Source organism: Podarcis melisellensis (genome assembly GCF_964234715.1).
Source record: "Podarcis melisellensis genome assembly, chromosome: 5".
Taxonomy (NCBI): domain Eukaryota; kingdom Metazoa; phylum Chordata; class Lepidosauria; order Squamata; family Lacertidae; genus Podarcis; species Podarcis melisellensis.
The window spans coordinates 27,592,405-27,620,300 of NC_138537.1; the positions used below are offsets into that span (position 1 = coordinate 27,592,405).

Here is a 27,896-nt window from a genome sequence, read left to right on the forward strand (position 1 = left end):
GATATGATATACACAGCGCGACGGTGTTTGTACATCGTGGCAAACCATTATTAAAGGTTTACTGTGACTCAAAACCATTCCTTCACTTTTCCCCTGGTGTGAGCAGGAGCAACAAGCCATGATCCCCACATCACGGCAGTTTATTTTGCTTCCAAACAAACTGCACTCTAAAGCCAAGGTTTGCTCTTAACTTATAAGGATTGCTAATCTGAGTAAAACAACTGTTTGTTGCTCAAATGTGTGCTAGGGGAAGAGTAAGGGAGGAGCAAAATATGCATTCAAAGCAATCCATTAACTACCATTTAACACGACATTAAATTGGGCATGTGTAGCTTTGTACAAGACATGATCTCAGCCAATCACACCTCACAAGGACTTCGAGAGGAAAAAATGATGTCCTGAGCTCCATGAAAAAGACAAGATACAAATGAAACAAATTAATCACCTGAGCTTTTAGGCAACAATTCTTTAATGTCAAAAAGCTTATTAGGAAATGAAACAACTCTTTAAAAAAGCTTAAATTACAGAAGTATCCAATTCAAGAATGATATGAAATGCAAATTCACTTTGAAACACAATGAAGTCTGGAAGGATTACCCCAAAGACATCCGCTGGCTCATCAGCAGAAAGCCATCAACCGCTGTCGTACCTTATTGGATTCTGCATTGTATACAGTATAAATCCTGAATTCTGCAGCAAAACACATTCTCATCAGGTTTTCTTCTGAGTTTTTTCCTGCATCACTTATTTTGTGCTATTCGTGCTGTGTGCTTGTGGAATGATAATGGCAAGATTTTTTTTAAAAAAACCAGAAACATAACATCTGAGAGAAGACTAGATTTGGAGCAAATCATTTGTAACTACTCCTTAAAAATAGTTACAACCACAGTACCACAAGATAAACATTCTGTAAAGGGCCCCTCAAATTAGTTGTAAGAACCTGGAAAACACAGGTTTTCTCATTTATTTCTATAAAGCCTTTTTAAAAAGCAGAAGCACAGTTTATAATCTGGTTGCATGAAAAAGGCAGGAAAACAGGGGGGGGGGGATAGTGTAACAAAAAAAGTAGCTTTTGTTCCGCATTTTACAATTAAGATCTCCAAAGCACAGTTTCATGTGATATACTGCATATGGTATCAATAGCAACAATTTTTCTGAACAGATTCTTAGATTATCCATTAGGTCAGCATTTGCCTCCCCCCGCAAAAAATAGTTATTTATTCTGTTTCTCTAGTGTTTCAACAGACAAGATATAACATATGGCACAAAGCATTCATATATCTTAAGCCACCAGCTTTTTCATAAAACTGGATTGAGTCATTATTTATATTGAAGTCTACATACAATTAAAAAAAAAATCTTTAGGTAATCTGCATTCTTTCTAATGAAGTCACACATATATCTTTTTAATATACAAAATATATTATTTTTTCATAAAAACATCATTACAATAAATAGGAGGAATATTTACTTAAACCTTGTTCCCTCATTCATCCCGATTTACACTACAAGGAGACCAGCACCTTTTGCCCTTAAATTCTGCAAGCTAATATAAAGTCAGACAACAGCAATTCCTACTATATTTACACCGCATGACATCAATGAGACTTAAGCACACCAGTGCCCTGTGCAGAAATAACATTTTGTCACTATGGGTGTGCTAAGTATTAACCATGGCATAGAATTAAGGGTTTTCCTTTCCAAGTAAACAGCATCAGTATTCCGTACTAACAATCCCTCAAGTAGAATGAAACAGCAGATAATGACAATACTTATTATATAAATAAGTGATAAAATGCAAAAGCAAAATGCATTCAAAACAGGAAGTATAAGGACAAAACCATTAATGTCTTCATAAAGTATTTCCCATGAACACACAGGACCCAATCCCATTAAAATCTGGGATGCTTCCAATTAAATCCATGAGTTTTAAGTTCACTGCATCTACCTTGACCCACTGATAACTAGAACTGGTGCTGCCATAATCTCTCAATCCTTATGCATAGGTGTACATATACACGCAGAGAATTTCCATTCTAAGAAATGCTTCAGCATGACAGCAAGGTGTCATTTCATCAACAGTGTTATAACAAAGAGTGCTTGCCTATTGCAGCTTTCCCCAACCTTTCAGCATAACTGTCGGGAGCTGTGGTTCATAACATCTGGAAGGCAACAGGTTGGGGAAGGCTACTGTAACAGCTAATGCTGTGATCTCAGAAGACCAGCTTTGAATTCCTTTCATTGTCATCTGTACGATATCTATATAGGTCCCGCACAGGTGGCGGCAGCAGGTGCCTGCCTGGCTTCACCGTGGCCTGGTCGAACATTGCTTCCTCCCCCCGCAAGCTATGCTGACTGCTGGGGCTCAGCCATGGTCTCAGCCAATCACAGTCAAGCTTGTGGGTGCAGCTTGGGGGCAGACCAGAAGGAAGACTTAGTCTTCTTGGCTTCCATCTGGTCTGTTCCCATGGCATATAAAGGAGCCGAGCCTGGGCTGTTTTCAGTCACAGCTTGGTCTCTGCCAAAAAAGGACATTGCCAGGAGGCTCCCAAAGAAGATCCTGGGCCTTGGAAATGTCTGAAACTGAAAGCTGGGCCTCCCAAGTGTTTTCTTCAGTGAGTGGCAACAGATTGTTGAACAAAAGGCACTTTTAAGTGCCAATCCTTAATAGCAGGGTAGGATTTCGGGGCTACAGGAGGCAGCAGCGGCAAGTGTAGTGGGGTGCCAGGAAGCGCTCAGTGCCAGGGGTTCTCCTCACCCCCTCTCCCTCACACCAAATGCCTATGTCCAAACCTGTTGACATCTGTAATCAATAAAGTTGTGGCTTGTTTAAATCCCAAGTGGTTGCCCTGTGTTTACTGCAATTTCAACACTGAGTCTGGGGCCCACAACTGAAAAATCTGTATTTCGTGTACAGTACTGTGCGGTAAGTGTGAATTTAGGAACTCACTTGAAATCAAATTGATTTAAATAGAGCCAAAAGGCATGGACACAGATGACACCTTAGAATTATCTATCAGCAATTTACTCAACTATTTTCTAAAATATTATCATTCAAGTTCCAAAGTGATATCTTTGGTATCATTCAGTAGAGTGGAGTACAAGAATGACAAATATTATTGTTATAATGATATGGCTTTTCATAGCTTTTTAAAAATGTATTATGTGAACTTTATTGATAGCCTTTTCACAAATGTGCTCTTTTAAAGTATTCCAATATCTTCCTCACATATATACTTCTACTTGAAAGGATAACAATTCTTTTAATGTTGTAAATATAGTTATTTGTGCTGCCTGACCTATATTGGTCTTGGGGATGGAGATTCAATTACTGTTTCCTTCTCAAAAATGCAAATGTGTGCAAACAAATCATAATCTTAACCATGTCTATCTACTCAGAAGTAAGTCCTATTGAATTGAATGGTGCTTTCTCCAAGGGATAGGAATGCAGCCTAAATTCTGAGATCCAATTGTTAATGACACATTACAAACTCTACATTTGCATTTGGCAGACTATGTACAAATTTTACATTTTGTATACTTAATAAAAAGCCTCAAAAAAACAAAAAAAAAGTTACTTTCTTCACAATTGAGTTTGGCTGCATTACATGCAATGGCATTTTAAAAATGTAACAAGAAGAAATTTCCATCATTTATTATTTGGGCTGAAAATAAATATATTCCAATGAATGTGTCTAAATTTAGGCATTTTATTTAAAACCTTGATTCCTAGTTTCTTTGATAAAATATAGCATACTTTGAAGTCCGGAACCCAAGCAGGTCTCTCATTTCATTTCGGAATTTTGATAAGTCTTGCCGTAGCTCATTGAGATTTTCTACAGTCGCTTGATCAGTGCTTTGCATTCTCTGTCTCATGGAAGTCAAATAACGATGAACTAAACAACACATTACCTTTTGGTAATTCTCATCTCTCTTTTGCTTCAGATTTCTCCACTCCTGTAAGCAAACAGTGACATATTACAGTGGTACCTCGGGTTACATACGCTTCAGGTTACAGACTCCGCTAACCCAGAAATAGTGCTTCAGGTTAAGAACTTTGCTTCAGCGGCAGCAGGAGGCCCCATTAGCTAAAGTGCTACATGCTTAACTCCTTAATAATATGCTGCACATATGCATCTTATGATGTGTCTTGAAGTGCAATCTGCATTTTGACTGCTTCAGCCTGTATAGCATGCACAGACACACACGACAACCATCAACAAATTCTAATTTCTTCTCATCTGCATTTACAAATCACTGTATCTTTTGGTTTTTAAAAATTCCTGGGCACCGCTGGGCACTCCCTGTTAGTATTTTATAACTATTTGCAGGGAATTGGACTACATGACCCTCCAACTCTACAATTCTATGATTCTATGTTTCTATGTCTTACCTTTAAACTATTCTGTCGCTTGACTTTGCCAGATGATGTATGAGAGCCGATCCACTTGCTGAGGCTGTTAAATAGGTAGCATATAGTCTTTGGAGATGGAACAATATTGAAGGGTGGTGGTAGCGTACATTTATCATCGAAATAGCTAAGCCAGAGCTTGGCACGAGCAAATTTCCATTCTTTATCTTCATGATTCTAAATTGGGGGGAGGGTTGGAAAAACAGATATTAAAAGGTTCTGCTGAGCGGTGATTATAAATTACAAAACCAAGTGACAGGGAATTAACACACACAAAAGTGCAACCCCCATACATGCACAAAGAAAAAGATGCACCCAGTATTTAATCATGTGCATGAAGCTTTCTTCTCCCCTTTGTAAGGGTGCTGCAGGTGAGAAGAAGAGATGGCTGACAGCAAACCCACCAAGAACCAGGCTCAAACTTGGGTAGAGGCTTGGGCTCAGTTCATAATGGGGCCAGAATTCCCGACAATACCTATTTTACCACCATGTATTTACATGTCTATTATTTGTTTCATAAAATTTATAAACTGCTTGATTGTAAAAAAACCCCAACTTCAAAGCAGTTTACAAAAAGATAAAACAGTAAAATCGTGTGAAATCCACAACCACACTTTAACACATACATTCCTAAGTCTCTGGGTAAGCTTGTCCAAACAAGAATGTTTGGGGCAGGTGTCGAAAACAGTACAGTGGTACCTCGGGTTACAGACGCTTCAGGTTACATACGCTTCAGGTTACAGACTCCGCTAACCCAGAAATAGTACCTCAGGTTAAGAACTTTGCTTCAGGATGAGAACAGAAATCGTGCTCTGGCGGCGCGGTGGCAGCGGGAGGCCCCATTAGCTAAAGTGGTGCTTCAGGTTAAGAACAGTTTCAGGTTAAGAACAGACCTCCGGAACGAATTAAGTACTTAACCCGAGGTACCACTGTACAGTGAAGGCACCTGCTTGATCTGAATGGGCAAGGATTTCCAAAGTACAGGTGCTGCCACACTAAATGATCAAGCTCTTACAAATGTGGAATGGGCATTTTGTGTCACCTGATGAAGGGACAATTCCGCTGATCGAAGTGGCTGAGTGGGCACATGTGGGGTAAAGCAATCTCGTACATAAAAGGGACCCAAATTGTTAAGGGGTTTATATGTGCTAAAAATAGCAGCCTGAGCCCAGCCTGGCAGCAAATTGGCAACCAGTGTAGATACCTGAGCACAGGTGTTATATGCTGACAAGACCCCACTTCTGTCAGCAATTGTGTTCTAGCATTCTGCACTAACTGCAGCTTCCGGATCAAGCCCCACATTATTGTGCTATACAGAATCAAGAGCACTGTTGACACTTAAAATACAATAAATCTTGTTTTCAAAACACTTACCGCTATCAGCTGAAAGCTTTTATGGAGCATCGCCACCAAGAGCTTGGTAAGGACAATTACAACTACTACATTGTATGTGCCAACAATAACAGCGCCCACAAAAGACTGTAGTTCTTCGCCATAGCTAAATCTCGTGACAAAAATGGCTACGTGTGCAAGAGAGAATATGTACCAAAAAAGGGCAAAGCAGGTGCCAATAAATCTGGGGGGAAAAGAAAAACTGTAGTTAGATCAAGTAGTTACTGTGCATTAAAGGCCAGATCAATGGAATCAATGCATTCATGTTCTATAAAAGAAAAACTGTGATCTCAATCAACACTATGAAACTCACGAGTGGAAGGTATCATTGCTTTGCTGCTCACAGAAAATCCCAGCACAGTCCTTTTCTTCATCCACTGTGAACCCTTTATCATACAGTTGGGTCAACCCAATGGTGAATGAGAACAACACAAGAAGAAACATTCCAAGAAATTTTCCGAAGTCCTGCAACATCTGCCCCATTGAAATCTGTAGGAACATATTGATTTGTTCTCAGTTTTAAACAGCTATGAAATATCAAATGGTGATTGCATATTAAGAAGGCATGCCAGAAAAACTATTTCCAGGAAAGCAGATTTTCCTGACCAAATTCACAACACTATAAAAAAGTCAAGCAGCTGTTCTGAACACTGTTGGGAGAGAGCTGTAATAAAACCACAGACTACAAGAATTAAATTTTATTGTACTGTACTGTACAAACACACATGCTATTTTATCCTGAATCATTTTTATTCTCATAGTAAAAGCAAAATACAGACTGTTTCCTTAACTCAAATGATATGTCTGAAGCAAAAATAATAACTATAACACGTAGAATCAATGATAATCTGGGGTATTGTTTAAGGAGTTATGTTGCTGATATTACTTTTCGTATCTTTATTTGAGATCTTATTATGATTTATGTGGAAATTGTTCAATTTGGTTGCATACGTTTTTGATGTTTTACTTATTTATGACAACTTTTGTTATTCTTGTAATTACGTACTTTTTCATTTTAGAAGCCATCCTGAGCATGGTTTTAAACTACGGAAAGGCAGCATACAAATAAAACTACGTATGTATATACATATAATCTTCAACAATTTCATGACTGAAGATGGTATGAAAACTTTAACTATGTTCAATGAGGTTTACATCCAAGCATGAATGCAAAAGATCGCAGACTTATGAGTAAATATGCATAGGATTGGGTTATGAAATTAATAAAGAGATTTAAAGCTTCTGATGTATAATTTCTATAGCAGGGTTAGCCTATGTAGTACCCCTCAGATGTTGCGCCTACAATTTTTATATTCCCCAGCCAACATTGTCAATGATCAAGGATGATGTGAATTGTACTCCACAACATCTAGAATGCACTATGTTGGCTATCCCTGTTTTACACTAACCCTAAAACAAAAATGGGAAGGGCTATAGAACTTTCTCTGGAGTACTGCACAGATACTAGGGGTACCAGATTCTTTTTTTACTGCCCAGAGAGATTAATAGGATGACAAAACAAATCCTGTTAAGGGTAGCTATAATTTAGGCATGAACTTTAGTAGTCAGCATTATACCTACAAAGTGTTATACATTTGTAGAAGACACTTTTTTGTGAAAATCTGAAGCGTTTGTTACACAAAAACAATCTTATTATAAAGATTATTGTAAAGACTGTTTTTAGTAGCAGTGAAGTTAGGATATATCCATCCTGCATTTTGACCCGTGTATCCACAATGACCGCTCCCCGCTTAAAACGGGGGGCGCCCTTTGCGTGGACGCACGCAGCCCCTAGATCTGGAGCGGCTCCAACAACATAGGCTTGGCTTTGCCTTCCCTCAGGTGGGATACCTGGAGGTCTCCGCCTACCTCAGTCTGTTGTCCAATCCCACCTGGGGGAAGCGTTGCCAAGGAGACCAGGCCAGGAGGGTGGGGGTTACCTGCCCACACAAGAGAGGGAGGATCTTACCTGGGAATCCTCACTTGGCTCCAGAGCTTCTCCCACCCTACCCACCCTCAGTTAATGTCTTATTTTGCAGGTTAACTTTTCTTCACAAGTTTTGCATGTTAACTTTTCTTCACAGGTATGCGGGCGCTGCTACGTTAAGGTCGCTGTTAAAGGGCCAGAAAGGAATTTCCCTGCATTGGCAGGTTTCGCCTTTCCCGTAGCAAAACGTCACAACTTTGGCAGTATCAGGCCTTGGGAGGAATCCTTTAGTCCATCTTCCTCTTTGCAGCGGTGATACCAGGGTTCCCCGTTAAAAGGGTTTCTGATGGGAGGCTTTGACCGTACGCCGAAAGGTTGTCATTGCTCTCCCCTGCAGCGGCGGCGTAACGGGGGCGGCTATCTCTGCTCGAACATGTGTTCTCCAGAGCCAACCCATCCCCACACACACACTGGATGACCCTGATGCTCCCTAGGTCCCCGGCTGGGGACTGGGGAGGGAGAACGCCCAATGCCTGAGCCAAGGTCTACCCACATTTGAAATTTAATAAAGGTGTGGCCAATTTAATCCCATAGCATGTTGTCTTGAGTCATTATTCCACATGACGGGGGAGACCGCTCGGGATCTGGGGACTCCGCCTGTCCACGCAAAGCAACTTACAATAAATATAAACATCAATTTATTCAACTTTTCAAAGCATTTATTAATAGAGTTCACAGTTTGAGATAAAGGAAGATGGCAAACTGCTTTGAAAGTATATATGATGCTGCAGTAATATGTGTTTCATTTCACTGATGGGGTGCAGTTTATGGGCATTTGAAAGTCACAACCTACTTTTGGAAAAGTATGTGGGTCAGTCTATGGTCGCCAACAAGAGCAACTAAAGCTCCAGTGTGCCACTGAATGGGGTGACTGTTGCCTGTTTATGTACAACTGGATTTCTGACTTCACTACATAGAGGGCTAATATAAATGGATGTTATAGTTGCAATACATAAATAAATATGTACGTTACATAGTGAATGTCTTCAAAAATGAATACGGACTTTTTAATGTTCAATATGTTGCCTCCCTGTACTATTGAGGAATTTGCAATAGAAAATGAGATTAAGTTGGTAAGATGGAAAGGAATAAAAACTGGAGAACTCTCCCTGCTGTGACACAAAGTGTCTTATGGGTAACATTTGATGTTTTTTCTTATATGTCTCATGTGTTAACTGTAATCGGGGACGAACACAACAATAATATGGCTCTTTGAGCCGTGTCTAACAGACAGGTGTGCACTCTTTTATATTACCTTCCTTGGTTGCTGTTGTCACACAACTAGATATCTTTGGAACTAGGCCTCTGAATTATTTCCAGAATATCTGGCACTATAAATAGGATGTGCTGCTAACGCTTTGATCTCAATTCACCTTCGAATGGCACATAAAGCAATTTCCTTTTTAAAGGATGCTGCACTCCTTTGTGTACCATGTGTAATGCCATTTTCGTTTCATTTCTAAAGTTTCTAGCCCAGTGAAAGAACCACCACTTTATATGCCCCAATAAGCCCACATAATCAGGTCACTATCCAACTACAGAAAGAATAACTATCAATACACACAATGATAGAAATTGAAATATAAGTAGAGAGTCTATCTGAAAAAACCAGAGGCAATTACGCCTAGGCATTTTCTCCCTAGGACAACTTACCTGAAGTGGCCCTAGGACAGAGCTTGTTGTATACATGAAGAAAAGTCGAAGGTAACTCAGAACGTTGGCAAAAGCAAACAGACCTTCTGCCACCAGGGTAGGGTGGAAGGCATCCCAATCCTTCCTCTCAGCAAAATTATGGAACTAGAGTTTTTGAAAGAAGTTGAAGTTACTTTAAGTTGTAATAGATAATCCAGCGACAGCTTTCATCAACCAATGACACACACTATCTGATTGTAGCCTATATTCCAACCATGAACAAACTGCAGCAAGCACCAGGAGTCACACATTTCTTTTCCCCCTTTTAAGTTGTGAGAGGCAAAGATCAGGAGTCATGGTTTATAATTTGCAGGATAATGATATTTTGCTGTTATATCCAAATGCAGTGAACACTGATTTGCACAAACCAATGCTCTGTGTATTTTGGATGACTACAATTTGTCACAAATCCGCCCACTCATGTAAAAAGAAGAGATGGCAAGACAATGAAGGAACACACCACCCTGAGGCTTGCTCATAACAAAGCATGCCTTGACATTGCTACTGAATGTAGCCAACAGGAGGCTGCAAAGAAACAGGAGTATTCTCCAGCTGCTAACAATCCAGGACAAGATCCAGCACTGAATGAGGTAAAATAATGGACCAATGATCAAACAGCTGCCCTACTGACTTTTTTTTTACACTCAATTTATTTCTGTCTAAAATATAAGCTAGCTTTATTTGAATGAGATTTTCTGACTCAAGGCAATATTTTGTCAGGATAGATATAAGCCTATTTAATCTGGAAGGTTCTTACATGACTAGCAAGCGGAGCTAAGAAGATACAGCTTTATCTTGCACTCCAAGATAAAGAAAGGCAACTCTGAAGATTCAGCCACATGAGGAAAGAATATCTGAGTGGTTCAGGTTAATACAGTTGCAGCAAGACGATTTCTGCCATCCATTAAGGCTGGTACAGATTTGTTTTCCCTCCATTAGTCATGACTGGGAGTGGGCAGTAGATCACATGCCCCTGTCTACAGACCCTTCCCTCAAGAGCACGTTTCCTTGTGACTCTTGGCCATTGTTCAATATTATGTTTGTATTAACATTAACAATGATTAATCCTCATCAGGGTATATTCCTCACTCAAGATTCATAACCTGGATTCAAATCTTGGGTTGGGAGCAAATTGTGACTAATATCTACCAGTTAACGTAGATGCAGAAGGAACACTGTACTGCAGAGACTAGTAAGATAGATATCACACCAAACCAAGGGGTGCAAAATTAAAAAGCTGCACATACATTATTATCATGAAGAAAAGCCCATGTAATTATTATATATGATTATATGATTAATGTGCCCAATACTTTAGCGGCCTGCATTTAAAAATAAAAAGGTCCCAAAGAAGCTTGTAATCTAAAGTGAAGAGAAAATGAAAGGGAAGGGAAGCACAAAGGATGGATGTATCAAATGCAGCCACACTCCCTTAGGGCCAAACTGCACAGTACAAGAAATATGTATCAGCATTTACATCTCTCTGTGTGTTCATCACTACCCACGCGTGCTTTAAGCATCAGCTGCAAACCCCAATCATTATCAGGATAATGGCACTGATGGAAAGGCCTTAAAGCCTTTCTCCATGCGGTCCTGATGAAAATTCCCCCTCTTCCCCCAGTCTCGCTTCTGCCATTGGCTCTGTGGCCTTCAGCAAGTCACAATTCTAAGTCTTAATGACTTATGCGTAAAATTGGAGTGTAAGCAGCACTCCACCCAAAGTTATTGTAAGGGAAAGAAGGATAGAGGATTTAAAGCAAAGCGATGTATAAGTTAATCAGATTACATCATCTTTAGGAAAACAGATGATTTGCTGATCATCGCAAATAAGCCAATGTTTCACAAATATTCTCCAAGAAAATAAAGGGAATATTTATTCCTGCATTGCAGGGGGCTGGACTAGATGACCCTCAGGATACCTTCTATCTCCACAATTCTATGATTCTAGGCTGTAGCTAAAACTTGTAACACAGCCTTCAATGGAAAAAAATGTGCCTAATTAGAATTAGTAGGAGTCTGGTGTATAAGCCTCTGTATTATATACTCATATGGCACATAAATCCCCAGTTTCATTTTATAATATGTGCACAATACATGAGACTTATGAATGCTCTGCTTTCCTTTGGGTCACATCTGTGAGGTCAAGAGGGGGTGGCCTTGTCATCTGGGCAGACCAGGCCTTCCATACACACTAGCCAGGCTCCGCACCCCAGGGAGTCACTTTGGTGCTGCTACTGCAGCAGAAACAAGGCGGGAGGCAGCAGTTACGAATTACCAGTCTCTGCATCCACAGGAGACGCTGTGATTCTCCTGCAGTTTAGCTTCACCCCCAGAGTCACACTCCAGATGGATGACAACAATGAATGCAACTAATTTCAGATAAGACTACAAATCTACTTTGATGAATAGCAACGTTGCTGTTGGGTCACATCCTTTTTTTCTATAATAGAATAAAAACACTCGAATACACCATCAAACACACCAGAAACATAAGAAAACAGAAAGACTCAAAATGCAGCTAGATCTTCACATGCTTACTTTCTCTACTAGTGCTAAATATATAGAGACTGAAATCAAAGACATACTTTGAGGCTTTAAATTAAGAATGAGTGTTCCTAGGACACCCTCCATTTTGAAAAACAGCGTAATTTTATGCTGGTGTCAACCACCAAGAGTTTTGTTGTTTTAAAACATTTTTTAAACTTATTTTTTTAAAAGGTTATACAGGATTCTGCACAACACAGTGTTATCAAACATTGAGTTGATGTTTACCTTGTTATGGGCAACTACTTTGAGAGCAAAAGTTGCCAAATAGAGAGAATTCATGACAAAACTAAGTTGATTTCGGGATTCTTCTAAGAAGTCTTCTAAGCCTTCATACCAGAGCCTTTTAACATCTGACCACACCATTCCTTAGAGCAGAGAAACAGAATGCAGTTAGTGAGATAGACTAGATTCATTTCACAGTGATTTCAGTGTATTCTATGTGTCTTTCCATCAACTACAAAAGTACCCCTCCCCCACCCCCCACCCCAGAGTAATGGGGAGCAGAGGAACTTAAGAACTGTGTGTACTGCCAAAGAAGCATTGGGTTAAAACATGCAATAAGGGATCCACACCTTCTAAAAGACAGTGGGAATTATGCTAACAACATAACTACAACAGCCAAGCAAGGGTACCACTATAGTGGCTTGGGTAGATAGCCACATTTTAACCTGGAGTCAAAACTCAAGCAATGTTGGTGCTATCCTTTAGCAGCCTTTCATATTCTAGTCTCTCTTTTCAAAGTCATAATCAGTGTGGTTAAAAATAGCAAGAAGTGAGTCTCAAAAGCAATGTCTGTATCTACATCTCTTACTAAGGAAAAAAAACCTCTTCTATGTAAATGACATACTCTTATGTCAATAGTAAATGTTAATAGTTTTTAAATTTCTAGTCAATGTCACATTATGCTCCCCCCCCCCAGTACATTCTATACTACTTTACTATCAAACATTTGTAATAATAGCAACATACACAATTCCAAACTGAGCATAAAGAATATATAGGGCCATTATTATTTAAGCAGTGTGCTTCACAAAAGATTAAGTTACGGTTTAGTGCCCCAAGTACAACTGTAATTTCATTTGCATTTAGAAAATAATAGCAAAGGTTGCTGAATTCATTTTAACAAACAATGTTGAAAAGTAGTGATCCATGCTCCCTCTGCTGGTTCGGTAGTTACTTCAGATAATCTGCAAACTGTTTCTGGAAAGACAGCTGACACACTTCAAGGAACAGAGTTCTCTATAGACATGGTGCAAGTCTATGAATATTTAAGTTCTATTTTCATAAAACTTGTTATGTGGACTGTAGGAATGATTTACACAATCCTTCCTTCCATATAAAGGGGGCGGAAAAGTACAAAATAACAACATCACAGCTTTGCTGTGTATGGGCTGGAGACACACATTTTCATGCTCCCACACCAGGCATACTCCAGCTATGTGTGAATCAGCACCACAGGGACTACTTCTCATACCTGAAAACTTCTTACAAAGTATTACTTTCATGTATGAAAATGGAATGTACAACTATAATATATGACAATTCCAACTTTTTTGTTGCTGTTGAGGGGTAAAATAGATATGTGGGTGCCTGTCACAGGTCTGTGTAATTCCAATTTTTTTGCAGCCAAAGATGCAACCTGATAAGAACTAAACTCATCCCCTTCCCTTGCCTTAACTTGCTACATTTTTATGACTTCAAGTACTTTTCTCCCCACCCCGACTCACTTCCAGTACTGAAGGTGGGGAAAGAGAAGAAAGTCTACACAACAGAAGATGTGAAGGTATTCAGCTTCTGTGATATGACATCCACCTTTTTTTAGACCCCCTCACCCTACAGTTCATATATGAAATAGAAGAGTTGCATGAACCAACAACGAACATGCCTGTCCACATTTAAGTCTTTTAATGGTACTTTGTTGTTTGGCTGAATTCTTACGAGACTTTCACCTCTGGCATCTTTTTAGAAACCTTAAGAATCACTGGGACATTATTTTTCCCTTCAAAGGTATGGGGTTCCCCAGTGACCATAGAGCCTTCTCTCCTTAGCATAAGTAAGGAGACTCAAAGGAAACTAGTAGAGGAATGTAGACCAGGAGAGGGTTTAAAAGATATGGGAGACCAAAAGAGTTCTCTCATTTTCCTACTGCAGTGTTACATTGTCTGTGCACACAAACAAAACTCCCAACTCTTATGCCCTACGTAGATCCAACTACAGCATAATCAGTCACACCCCTAGATAGTAATGGCACCTAAGCCTGGTAAAATAAAAATATATCCTTCAATTATATTAAGACTGGTATGCTCCTCCCTGTCAAAATAAGATGAAATATGTCTTTTTCCATTACTGGACAATATTGCCAGGGCTCCAATGTTAGAGTTGTAACAATTAATTTTATAACCATTTTATACTTACCAATTAGCCAAAATAGTAGAAGATAGTCTATTCTCTCCAATTCTGGCCCCATGGTATTTTTTTTATCTTCATTGTAGACAAGCGAGTACAAGTTAAGCAAGAGCAGAAATGTGAAATACGATGCTCCATGAATAATAAACTTCATAAACGGAGTGTGAATTATTCGGCCTATTTGAGATTTTGGAGCCAACAAGTAACAAAGAGATAGTATTGGCCAAAATATGCCAACTGTCAAGACAGTCAAAATCTTCTTAAACGTGTGCTTGCGACGGTAACCAGCCATTTGTCCAAACCAGACCGTATTGAGAAATTGTTGGCAATTAGACTGAGAAACAAACTGCAATAGGAAAAGAATTCTGCATCAATAAATACTGTCCAAAGTAGCCAATAACTCATTACTCAAGCTTTATTTAAATCAGTGGGGAGAAAACGGGGTAAGATTACAATTGTACAGTACAACTTATACAGTCGTACCTTGGTATTTGAACAGAATGCGTTCCAGAAGTCTGTTCGTCTTCCAAAACATTCAGAAACCAAGGCACGGCTTTTGATTGGCTGTAGGAGCATCCTGCAGCCAATCGTAAGCTTCGGAAATTGCGCCAGACTTTCGGCTTCCGAGGCAAAGTTCGCAAACTGGAACACCTACTTCCAGGTTTGTGATGTTCGAGTTCCAAGTTGTTCATGAACTAAGCTGTTTGAAAACCAAGGTACGACTGTAGTAAAGGTAAAGGGACCCCAACCGTTAAGTCCAGTCGCGGACAACTCTGGGGTTGCGGCACTCACCTCGCTTTACTGGCCGAGGGAGCCGGCGTTTGTCCACAGACGGTTTTTCCAGGTCATGTGGCCTGCATGACTAAGCCACTTCTGGTGAACCAGAGCAGCGCACGGAAACGCCGTTTACCTTCCCGCCAGAGCGGTACCTATTTATCTACTTGCACTTTCACGTGCTTTCGGACTGCTAGGTTGGCAGGAGCAGGGACCGAGCAACGGGAGCTCATCCCATCGTGGGGATTCGAACCACAACCTTCTGATCAGCAAGCCCTAGGTTCTGTGGTTTAGACCACAGCACCACCCACAACTGTAATGGTAAAATGTAAAAAGGTAAAGGACCACTGGATGGTTAAATCCCATCAAATGCGACTATGGGGTACGGTGCCCATCTTGCTTTTCCAGCTGAGGGAGCCGGCGTTTGTCCTCAGACAGCTTTCCAGGTCAGCATGACACTACTGGTGCAACGTGATACTGTGACGTAAGCCAGAGCGCATGGAAACGCAATATGACTTCCTGCCACAGCAGTACCTATTTATCTACTTCTGCTGGTATGCTTTCAAGCTGCTAGGTTGGCAGAAGTTGGGACAGAGCAGCGGGAGTTCACCCTGTTGTGCATATCCGAACTCTAATTTCAATGGTTCTGTTTTTAAGAGGTAAAATTTAGAATAATTATTCAGGATCAAGATAACAAACAGAACTTCACAACTAGGGATGAACAAGTCTGTCATTTTAGTTTCTTCTCAATTTGTATTTTTCCAATCCTAACTTCAGTTCCCCACATTTCTCCATCAATTCATGAAGTTTAAGAAAACTCATCAACATTATAGAATGAATTTCTCCAAATACAAATGTTTTTGTATGCAATTTTGCCCAGGATACATAGTTCTGCAAGCAATTTTCTCTACCATAATGGATGTTCTCCATTTGATGGGACTAGTATTGGATACAACTCTTTACTTACCTAATGCTGCGGTTCTTGAAACTATTAGAAGCAGTGTGCCTATGAAGATATATATCTATCATAGTCTGGTCTATCCCATCAATTAGTCAGATAGCTTTATAATACATTAGGAAAGAAAGAAAGAAAGAAAGAAAGAAAGAAAGAAAGAAAGAAAGAAAGAAAGAAAGAAAGACAAAAAGACATACCTCTTTTTGGTTGTATTTAATAGCAAGCTTTAGGCGACTCAAATTCATTCTCTCTTCTAACAGCCCCCTTTTATCCACATGCTCATCACTTGCTGTATGGTTGAGTATAACTTCAAGCTCCCGAGAATTCCGTGCTTGTGCAAGCAAATCTTTGGCAAAGGTTTTACACTGTTGAGCTAATTCTTCATAATCATTTCTAGGATATGGAGAAGGTAAAAGCATACTAACATACAACGGACATGATGAATATATTTTACTTTAACTCTTGGGAGGCAGTATGCTGCAGAATATCAGCTACAGGGAATCACAAGTACAGAGCGTGCTCTTGCACTCAGGTCCTGCTTGTGGGCCAAGTAAGACCAAGATGCTGCACTTTATGAGCCTTTGGTCTCACGCAGAGGTCTCTTACGATCTTATGTCTTTTTAATGTTAATTTCACCAAAGAAAGGTCCTTCAAACTGAATACAGACTGGAATGAGTTAAAAATGAATAATAATAATAATAATAATAATAATAATTTATTATTTATACCCCGCCCATCTGGCTGAGTTTCCCCAGCCACTCTGGGCGGCTCCCAATCAGTGTTAAAAACAGTACAGCATTACATATTAAAAACTTCCCTGAACAGGGCTGCCTTAAGATGTTTTCTGAATGTCAGGTAATTCTTTATCTCTTTGACATCTGATGGGAGGGCGTTCCACAGGGCGGGCGCCACTACCGAGAAGGCCCTCTGTCTGGTTCCCTGTAGCCTCACTTCTCGCAATGACGGAACCGCCAGAAGGCCCTCGGCACTGGATCTCAGTGTCCGGGCTGAACAATGGGGGTGGAGACGCTCCTTCAGGTATACAGGACCGAGGCCGTTTAGGGCTTTAAAGGTCAGCACCAACACTTTGAATCGTGCTCGGAAACGTACTGGGAGCCAGTGCAGATCTCTCAGAACCGGTGTTATGTGGTCCCGGCGGCCACTCCCAGTCACCAGTCTAGCTGCCGCATTCTGGATTAATTGCAGTTTCCGGGTCACCTTCAAAGGTAGCCCCACGTAGAGCGCGTTGCAGTAGTCCAAGCGTGAGATAACTAGGGCATGCACCACTCTGGCGAGACAGTCCGCGGGGAGGTAGGGTCTTAGCCTGCGTACCAGGTGGAGCTGGTAGACAGCTGCCCTGGACACAGAGTTAACCTGCGCCTCCATGGACAGCTGTGAGTCCAAAATGACTCCCAGGCTGCGCACCTGGTCCTTCAGGGGCACAGTTACCCCATTCAGGACCAGGGAATCCTCCACACCTGCCCGCCTCCTGTCCCCCAAAAACAGTACTTCTGTCTTGTCAGGATTCAACCTCAATCTGTTAGCCACCATCCAACCTCCAACCGCCTCCAGGCACTCACACAGGACCTTCACCGCCTTCACTGGTTCTGATTTAAAGGAGAGGTAGAGCTGGGTGTCATCTGCATACTGATGAACACCCAGTCCAAACCCCCTGATGATCTCTCCCAGCGGCTTCATATAGATATTAAAAAGCATGGGGGAGAGGACAGAACCCTGAGGCACCCCACAAGTGAGAGCCCAGGGGTCTGAACACTCACCCCCCACCACCACTTTCTGGACACGGCCCAGGAGGAAGGAGCGGAACCACTGTATGACAGTGCCCCCAGCTCCCAGCCCCTCTAGACGGTCCAGAAGGATGTTATGGTCGATGGTGTCAAAGGCCGCTGAGAGATCCAGCAGAACTAGGAAACAGCTCTCACCTTTGTCCCTAGCCCGCCGGAGATCATCAACCAGCGCGACCAAGGCAGTTTCAGTCCCATGGTGAGGCCTGAATCCCGATTGGAAGGGATCCAAATGGTCCGTTTCCTCCAGGCGTGCTTGGAGTTGTTCAGCAACCACCCGCTCAATCACCTTGCCCAAGAATGGCAGATTTGAGACTGGGCGATAGTTGGCCAAATTGGCCGGGTCTAAAGATGTTTTTTTAAGAAGCGGTTTAATGACCGCCTCTTTCAGCGGGTCTGGGAAGGCTCCCTCACAGAGGGAAGCATTCACCACCCCGCAGAGCCCATTGCCCAGCGCTTCCCGGCTCGCTTTTATCAGCCAGGATGGGCAAGGATCAAGGAGACAGGTGGTCGGTTTCACTCGTCCAAGCAGCCTGTCCACATCCATCCTCGGAGGTAACAGATTGGAATTGATCCCATATAACAGGACCAGACAGAACTCTAGCACTCTCCCGCCCTGGCCCTGCTCCCACGGTGGAGTCTACCTCCTTCTGAATCTGAGCGATTTTATCTGCAAAAAACTTTGCAAAAGCATTGCAGGAGATCTTGGGGTCCCTACCAGGCCCCGGTGGTACAGGTGGTTCCGATAAACTGCGAACCACCTGAAAAAGTCTCCTGCTGCTGTTTTCTGCAGATGCAATGGAGGCGGCGAAGAAGGCCCTCTTCGCCGTCGCCATTGCCACTTGGTAGGCTCGACGTTGAGCTCTAACCCGTGTCCGGTCTGATTCAGAATGAGTTTTCCGCCACCGGCGCTCTAGCCGTCTCAACGATTGTTTCATCACCCTCAGCTCCGGGGAAAACCACGGGGCTGTCCGGGCTCCATGCAATCGGAGAGGGCGCTTCGGAGCCAGACAGTCAATTGCCCTGGTTAACTCCGCATTCCAGCGGGCCACCAGGGAATCAGCTGAAAGGCCATCAACTTGGGATAAAGCATCCCCTACCACTCTCTGGAAACCAATTGGATCCATTAAGTGGCGGGGGCGGACCATCCGAATCGGTCCCACCTCCCTGCGGAGGGGAAGGGTTGCGGAGAAGTCCAGTTGCACCAGGAAGTGATCTGACCATGGCACTTCTTTTGTTTCGCTTTTAGTTAATGTCAGATCACCAACATCCGTAGAGGTAAACACCAAGTCTAAGGCATGTCCGTGGCTATGAGTTGGGCCAGACTTATTCAGGGACAGCCCCATGGAGGCCATGCTTTCCACGAAGTCCCGAGCGGCTCCTTGTAAGGTCGTGTCGGCATGGATGTTAAAATCCCCCAGGACAACCAAGCTAGGTGTCTCCAGGAGCATATCCGCCACGACCTGAAGCAGCTCGGGCAGGGAATCCTTGGTGCAGCGGGGAGGTCGGTACACCAGTAGGAATCCTGTACTGCCCCTATTGCCCAACTTCCAGAACATGCACTCAGAAAACTGGGTCTTCCCAATAGGACGCCTGGTGCAGACTAATGACTTCCTAAAAATCACTGCAACCCCCCCTCCCCGCCCACATGACCTGGGTTGCTGTGTGTAAGAGAAACCTGGTGGGCAAGCAGCGGCAAGGACAGGCCCATCTGCTTCATCCAACCAGGTCTCTGTCACACATGCCAGGTCAAATCCTCCATCCACAATCAGGTCGTGGATGGCAGTGGTTTTATTCATCATTGACCTGGCATTGCACAGCAACACTTTCAGGTCACGTGGGTTTCCCTTGCTGATTACTGTATCCTTCCGGTCAGGACCAGACCTGGAGGCCGGGATAGTCCTCAAACAATGACTAAACCCATTTGAATGTGATTCAAATGGATGATTTAACTCAAAACCAATCCTAAGCACAAATGCATAGGATTCCACTGTAAATTCTCTGATATCATTTATAACTGATCATTGGGATTTTGTTGACTCACTTGTGAAGTGCCTGGATCCAATTATATTTAGAAGCATAATACTAAAAAGGAAACAGTAGTAAGAATTAGGAATTACTTTGTTACTGATACCTGAATTCAACTTCTACAAGGCTGAGTTCTCTTAAATCTGCACTAAGTTCAAAGGCTCTCAGAATTGGATCCTCCTCCGTCAACATTATTAGGGCAGGACTGGCCAAACATCGATAAATATCAAGACGAAATCTGTTATAAAAATATAAAAGAATACATCTTAAGTCAACCAGTTTTTATTCAATGGTATTTTCAGCTCATAGTTTGTTTGTAATCTATTTAATTTCAGGTGTCTGGTATATTTATCTACATTTAAAGCCATTTCCAGTACGACAAAAGAAACATGAAATGCCCAAGGTACTCTCCAAAATCATGCATGCTAAGGCAAATTACTTAAGTGTATTTTGGCTTCAGCATTGAAGAAAGCTTATTAATTCAACTTTGTAGTTAACAACTCATCCGGTAGCCACCAGAAGCGAAAAATGTCTTGTGGCAACTTCATGATCAGGCTGACAAATGAGGGATGGATTGCTCTAGTGCTACTCTGCTAGCCTGCTTGTTTTTATGCTAGCCATTAAGGAAGAAAACTTATTTTCTCCATGACCAGCAGAGAAATGCAAGTTACTAGCTATTTGGCAGGCTACTAACAGTTTTGCACAATAGCAAATATATATATAGAGGGGGATACATTAGCTATTTCAAAAGGATAAGCACACTAATATTAAAATGAAAACTGCAGCAAATACTTGCAGAATTCCCATTATACTGGCAGTGGAACCCAAACTTTAAGTCTGAGTACATAATTAGAGACATCCTGTACAATTCAGCTGGAACATATTTGGTTGCTATGCTATTTGCAATCATACAATAACTCACTAACAGGGGTGTCTGAATGTAACTGGTTCCCTAATGGCTAAAAAGCCTGGAGGCTGGGACACACAAAAGTCTGTCCTGCCCTGGCACATCACCACCCTGCCACCCATTTATGTGCTGCATTACAATCTTGCATAAATAATATCAGAACACAGTACAAAGAGGGGAAAACCTCTCACGTCCCTCATGCCGAAATATGTGGCGGGCTAAAAATCTTGAGAAAAGGGACAATCCTCTTCTCAGTTTAGCAGAAGGTCATGCAATTATCTATTTCATGTCTGTGGTTTATAATGACCTGAAAAGGGGGGGGGGATAACCAACCCTCTTTTATAAAAACTTCTCTCCTGGGTCACCTGAAACAAAGGAAACCAGAGCCATTTCCCAGCTGTACCTGGAGATGCCTGGGATTGAACCTGGAATATTTTGCATGCAATGCATGTGCACTATCACTGAACTTCGGATTTTCTCTCAAAATGATTCTTACTCACTACAAGTGATCAGGCAAGTGGTTGCTTAAAATCTAACTCTTCTAAAAGACAGGAAGGAAATTACATGCATTAATAAACAGCTAATTACTGTAACCTGGAGTGCCGGAGGCTATCTTTTTTGTTCTTGGCAGTACATAATGTACATTCACAGCCAACAGCATGAGGTTTGGGTAGTGACACATCTTGCTTTAATAGCATAGTGAGAATTTCATAGTTGTTACGGTGAGCAGCTAAAATGACTGGTGCCACATCCATTGTTGTTGAATATTCTGGATTCTGAATACGTTCCATTAATTTCTGAAACAGAGAGAAGGAAGCCTGGCTTTATGAATTGTTAAATCAGAGATCAAATCTAAAAATTGTCAAATCTACAGCCAAAAATAATATATTTATTGCAGTCTCTCACATTTTAAAACTTTAAATCTTCAGAACTGAATGTGCTTATGGCAGAAAATATAATTTACCTTGTTAATTTTGTACCACACTGCCGTTTAATAACTACATCTCTTTTAGCTAGAGCTGCCGGAACTGAGTTCTGGCTGAAAAAAGCCCTAGTTATTGCTACTCTACTTTTGCTTAAATCTAAGATAGCCCTGGCTCAGTCCAAGTCTGAGTACTGATAATAGGGTACAGGGTACCCTATTATAATAGGCTACAGGGTACAAATAAATAAAAACCGCACCCATTCCTCTCCCAAAAAGGAAAACAAAAACAAAAAATACCCTGCTCATTTTCAGATATATAACCAAAAGACACTTAAATGTACTCTCCAAAACTTCCACTATCAAATACAGTGGTATCTTGGTTCTCAAACTTAATCTGTTCTGGGAGTCTGACTCCCGAAACCATTCGAAAACCAAGGTGTGGCTTCTGATTGGCTGCAGGAGCTTCCTGCACTCAAGTGGAAGCTGCATCGGATGTTTGGCTTCCAAAAAACTTTTGCAAACCAGAACACTTACTTCCGGCTTTGCGGCGTTCAGGAGCCTATTTGTTTGACAACTAAGCCGTTCGAGAACCAAGGTACTACTGTATGTGCTTAAGACAAAGATCTGAGCAGAACAACAGTATTAAGATAGGGCATAATACTTTTAATTTATGTAATACTAACAACAATTGTTGGTCTACTGGTTCGTTTGGGTCGATGATTAAGGAGTATATCTACAGCTCCCACAACCTCTGAGTCAATGGCCACCAAGAGTGCATCTGTAGACTGAAAAAATGGAACATTAAAGCAGAAGTAATAGCAACCTGCATACTAGGGAACAAAAGACTATTTTCAAAAATGACAAAGATAGGTTCACTGATGGAAAATGTTTCTTTTCTGAAACAACAGGTAAAAAGAAGTTAAATCTCACGATTATTCCAATGGCTATCATCATCATCAAGAAGAAGAAGAAGAAGAAGATTATAGTACCTGACAACCATAATCCAGGAGCAGCTGTAGTATGTCTAGATTCTCATTTTCAATAGTTATGGTAACAGCATTTCTCCCAAGCACATCCACACAATTTATGTTCATATCACCAGAGCTATTCTCTTCTAAAAGTTTCTTCACCATGTAAAAGTCACCTAAACCAGTAATAGACAAAGACCTATTTTAGTGCTTTTTATGTGCTGATATTCTATCATATTATATTATACAAGATTATATTTATTCCTCTTTTCCTCCAAGGGGCTCAATATGCCATGCATTGCTCTCACCTTCTCTGTATTATCCTCAAAACAACTCTGTGAGGTAGGTTAGGCTGAGAGTTGGTAACCCAGCAATCTGCATGGCTGAGCGAGGATTAGAGCCCCATGTTTCAGGTCCTAGTCCAACACTCTAACCCCTGCACCACAAATAAATATTACACTTGCTTTTAAATTCAGTCATCCCTACAAGCTTAATTCTATGTTCTTCTGTGCAGCAGATGCTTTAACACTCTGACTTAGTGACACCACACTGCTTTTTGAAGTAGAGATTTTAAAAACCTACATCCTATACTTGCAGTGCACAAGCACTGATCCTGCACCTTACATGTACTGCCTAGCCAATGAGCAATGCTTTCAGCTGCCACATTCCCGTGAAAAAATAAAGCTTTAAGGATCCTTCCCTCATCCTGCCCACCTAACATACTATTAGCACAGTGTGGTGTACAGTAAATATGTGGTGTATATAACATTTTTATCATGTACACTTAAATACTTTATTCTGTTTGTTATGTTCCAGTCCATGAGAAGAAACTCAGGATCTGGAATAATATCCTAGATAGAAGAACTATGGTGGCAACAAGTGGTGAACTGGAAGAACCACTATCCTTTGATTGAAAATTAGTATACAAAAATAGATCTATCCACGAAGCAGCAGATAATACAGCAGGTGTAGGAAACTAGAAATGATTGATGAATTGTGAGTAGTTTTATAGGAAAAAATTAGCTTCCCACCAAGTGAATTTCTAGAAATGAAACTCTTTATCAAAAAATCCCGCCCCCCAAGACAACTATACAAAAATGCTTGAACTTCATAGTTATTTAACATCTCTTGATGCAGGTGCAACCCCACAAACTCCCTGAAAGAATAACAACCTCTGCCACCGTCTTCTAACATTTACCTTTCTGTACAAGATAGCAGAGGTGACATATTATAAAAGTCACATAGTGTTACAGGTCATACCATTTCAAATATTTCCACAGGACCAAAGCCACACAACTCACAAGGTAACCCCCATGTTAGTTTTAAAATATGCCAAAAATAATGGGCTCAATATTTCAAGGTAAGTTACATCTGTTTCTTCCCATTGTGTACATATTTTTAAAATTTAAATAAAACAAATTATTTGGATCCAAGTGGGAAAGTGAAAAAAGTCAGTAGGCCTTCACACATTTTGCATATTAGACAGAAATGCTGAATTTATAACATGTGAATGTCTTTCTGATATTATCTATTTTTAATTTTTAGTAAGGCAACAGCAAGAGAAAGTGGAAATTAAATTAGCCTTAAATACGTAATGAGTAACAGCAATCAAAATAACAGCAGTTAATAATTTTTGTACTTACTACATACATTTCTAAATCTCAGTAACCTTTATGTTGGCCACATATATAAAGAATCACTTCCAGATTATTACTGTTTCTCCCACTTTTTACATGAATGCATGTGAAAGAATAAATTAAAACCAACAGGCAGGGCTAGCCTGTCAAAAGGTAAAGTGAGTTAGCCAAGTCACATGCCAGATGACTGGGGAAGGAGGCAGCATTGTAATGGTCCCCTCATTTATTCCCCATGCCAGCTGTTTAGTGGAGCACTCTGTAGGTGGTGAATCTGTCTGCCCTGCATAGGCTGAGTGAAAAACTAATGAAGAAAATGACTGTAATGGGCAGGCACACAGTGCTCTGTTGACTGCCCTACTGCACATCCATAAATGGCAGGAGGAAAGGCACAAGGCCAGAACAAGCTGCAAACAGGAAAAAAAATACTCAGGTGGTCAGGGCCTGCCTCAGTTAAATGCGTTCACTGGTTCTCCCTCCCTTCTACCATTTTACCCTCACAGCAACCTTGAGCAAAGGTGAAGCCACAAGTGTGCAACTTGCCCAAGTTCACCTAGCGTGTTTCACAGCTTGAGTGGGGAATTTGAATCCAAGTCTCCTGCACCCTTGCAACTCAGAAGGTGACTGCAACCAGGAGTAGGCAGTGCATCCCATGAAAGCAAACTAACAGAAATGCAGCACTTGGACATAAGAGAGCTCAATTGATTATGCAGAAACCAACAGAATTTCAGATGAACTCTCTTCCCAATATCATGAATGGAGGAAAGGGAGAAAAGCCCTATTCGTCCTCAAGGACAGAAGCCAGCAACATTTTCAATCTGCTGCGCAAAGGGTAGACCAGTGGTTCCCAACCGTTTTTTGGCCATGCCCCATCTAAGCATCTCTTAAATCCTGACCCTTTCCAGCCCGCCCCCGACATATAATTCTTATTATTCTAAAAGTGATCTCCTATTCACACAGAGGAAGCCTAAATGGCCATTAACTGTTAATAACTCATTCTCGAATTGCCTTCCTTCAAAACCAAATTGCCCACCTGTGGGGCACGTGCCCCACGTTGGGACATAGCTGTCAACTTTTCCCTTTTCTTGCGAGGACTCCTATTCGGAATAAGGGAATTTCCCTTTAAAAAGGGCAACGTTGACAGCTATGCATTGGGAACCTGGGAGGGTAGACAAAACACCCCAAAGGATGCTCATTCAAGGAAATCGTTTTGCTGCCAAGTTAAATCCGACTTCCTAAGAAGGCGCTTCATCCACCTTGCCCTGCTTTTGCGTTTTCCCTGTGGCATATATATATATATATAACCACAAGGCAGTGCGAGGAAGGTTGGGTTTGAGAGGCAGCAAACAACCTGTGCAGGTCATCACCATCCCGTGAGGAAGTGGGTGCGGGTGTGAGAGGCAGAGAGGCTGAGAAAGAGCGAGGCACCCATTCAAATCCAGGGCATAGCTGTCAACTTTTCCCTTTTCTTGCGAGGAATCCTATTCGAAATAAGGGAATTTCCCTTTAAAAAAGGGAAAAGTTGACAGCTGTGATCCAGGAACTGGATCCTACAATCCTCACGGGCAGCCTCATCGGCTGCTCAGCATCCGTTAACACACTTCAGCCACCAATGTATAGCGGCCACAACCATAGTAGCAATATACAGTAATATTCCCGGTATCCATCCCTTTTCGCGCAGCGGAGGGGGGCACGGACTCCCTCTCTCCTCAGAGACCCTTAGGAGCCGAGTCGGAGGTTTGCGCGTCAAGCTGCCTCCGCCGCCGCCGCCCTAAATCCACGCCGGGCCGCTCCTCTCCATCCGAGGCCCGCAAGGGCCCGTCCTAAGCGACGCCCTACCTTTGTCGCAGGCGAGCAGGAAGAGCTTCTCGTCCAAGGTGGTCTCCTCCTTCACCTGCCGGACATCCTTCAGCGCCAGCAGCTTGTTAGGGGAGGCCGAGGCCGACGGGTCCGCGCTCTGGTAAAGAGCAGCCATAGCCCCGCCAGGCGGAGGCCCATCGGGAGAGGCCGCGCCGCGGGAAGGGCCCTTCCTCCACTCCCTCACGCTCCCCTTCTCTCACGCAGCAGCTGCAGCCGGCGAACCGCCGCCCGCCAGGCCGGCCAAGCGCGCCCCTCTAGCACGCAAGAGGCTGGGGAACAGCCGAGCGGCGATGGAGATGTCAAAGCAGGAGGGAGAGATCTCCGCGCAGGCGCAGGGAGGCTCCGCGGTCTCGAGGCTGTGCTCCGCGGTGGCCTAAGCAGCCGCGCGCTCTCTTCATTCGTGCCTCGTGAGGCAGCTGGGAAACATCAGCAGGCAGGGGAGGGGGCACAGAGCAAATATTCTCATCCCTCCTCCGCCGCATTTTAGACCATAGATACAGCTATAATTCAGGTCACTGGGAGGTATTTTGAAAGGAACTGCCGCAGGCCATTAAAATTCGATTGCATTGCAATGCAATCCCCTTTTTTCTCCAAAAAGGTCAAGGTGGCAGACAAGAGTTCTCCTCCCACACTGCATCCTCGCAACAATCCTGCGAGGGAGGTTAGGCTAGGTGAGTGGCTGGTCCGAGGTCGCCCAGTGAGCTTCCTGCCCAAGTGGGGATTTGAACCCTAGCCTCCTAGGTCCAACGCTCGTCCCACTGGTTCTGTTTTCTAGAAACTTAACCTTGAACATGCTTAAGTGCAGGCATTTGAAGCTTGTTATCAATTGCAAGAGAAGTAGCTTGCCGGGTTGGCCCAAGCCATTTTGCAGCCTATGGGTTTTTTAAGAAAAAGAACCTCAGTGAAATGTGTGTGAGCCTGCTGGTGCCTCCTCCTTCCATGCTGACCACAGGAGAAAATCCCATCCGTTTTCAATGGATGCTGGTATTGGACAACAAGGAGAGGAAGAGGCAGAGGGAAACTGGGGGCTGGGAACTGTAGTTTGTTAAAGGTGCTGAGTTGTTAGAAGACCCCTACTCTCCTCACAGAGCTACAATTCCCATAATTCACTGTGAACAGGGATTGGGTTAAACCACTGTGAATTGTGGCTCTGTGATGGGAGCAGGAGTTTTCTAACAACTGTCAGCACCCTTAACTATGTTTTCTAGGATTCTTTGGGGAAGACATGACTGTTAAAAGTGGTTTAAAAATATACGGTGCTGATGTGGCCTCACTAGACTAAGGGCTTCTACAGGAGACTATAGCGTATACCTTGCTGACTATATGGCTTTTAAAGATATGAGAGATTTGTCATATGCAACCCATCATAACATGCTCCTTTACATTAAGCTAACACTGGTTTGTATGGCTAAATGTTCAGATACAGTCCTACACTCCTTGAATATGAATGACCAATTCTTTATGAGCCAGAAGTGTGGTATGTGCCTACAGTAAACTGCCTCAAAGGTTTTGCCTCTTGGATGACAAAGCCAGCCACACTTTGAAACTACTGTAGTTATCTATAGCATCTCCTAACAACTCTCAGCACCCTTAAACTACAGCTTGCAG

The 27,896-nt window shown here is 42.2% G+C and overlaps 1 protein-coding gene across 2 annotated transcripts; it reads right to left on the reverse strand.

Moving 5' to 3' along the window:
• Positions 1 to 451: 451 nt before the first annotated feature.
• On the reverse strand, positions 452 to 26,636 carry TRPC1 (transient receptor potential cation channel subfamily C member 1). 2 transcript variants are annotated; one of them, XM_081910942.1, is made up of 13 exons: positions 26,268 to 26,636; positions 22,816 to 22,970; positions 22,510 to 22,611; positions 21,496 to 21,698; positions 20,101 to 20,232; positions 16,362 to 16,557; positions 14,445 to 14,781; positions 12,255 to 12,394; positions 9,444 to 9,587; positions 6,117 to 6,292; positions 5,786 to 5,987; positions 4,394 to 4,588; positions 452 to 3,957 (listed from the first exon to the last, which is right to left on the reverse strand). In XM_081910942.1, exons 1-13 carry the CDS (start codon positions 26,401 to 26,403, stop codon positions 3,730 to 3,732), a joined length of 2,346 nt encoding a protein of 781 aa, XP_081767068.1. In that variant the 5' UTR covers positions 26,404 to 26,636; the 3' UTR covers positions 452 to 3,729. The 2 variants fall into 2 exon arrangements, with proteins under 2 accessions (XP_081767068.1, XP_081767067.1); XM_081910941.1 differs by having other exon boundaries at positions 21,490 to 21,698.
• Between the last annotated feature and the right edge of the window lie 1,260 nt (positions 26,637 to 27,896).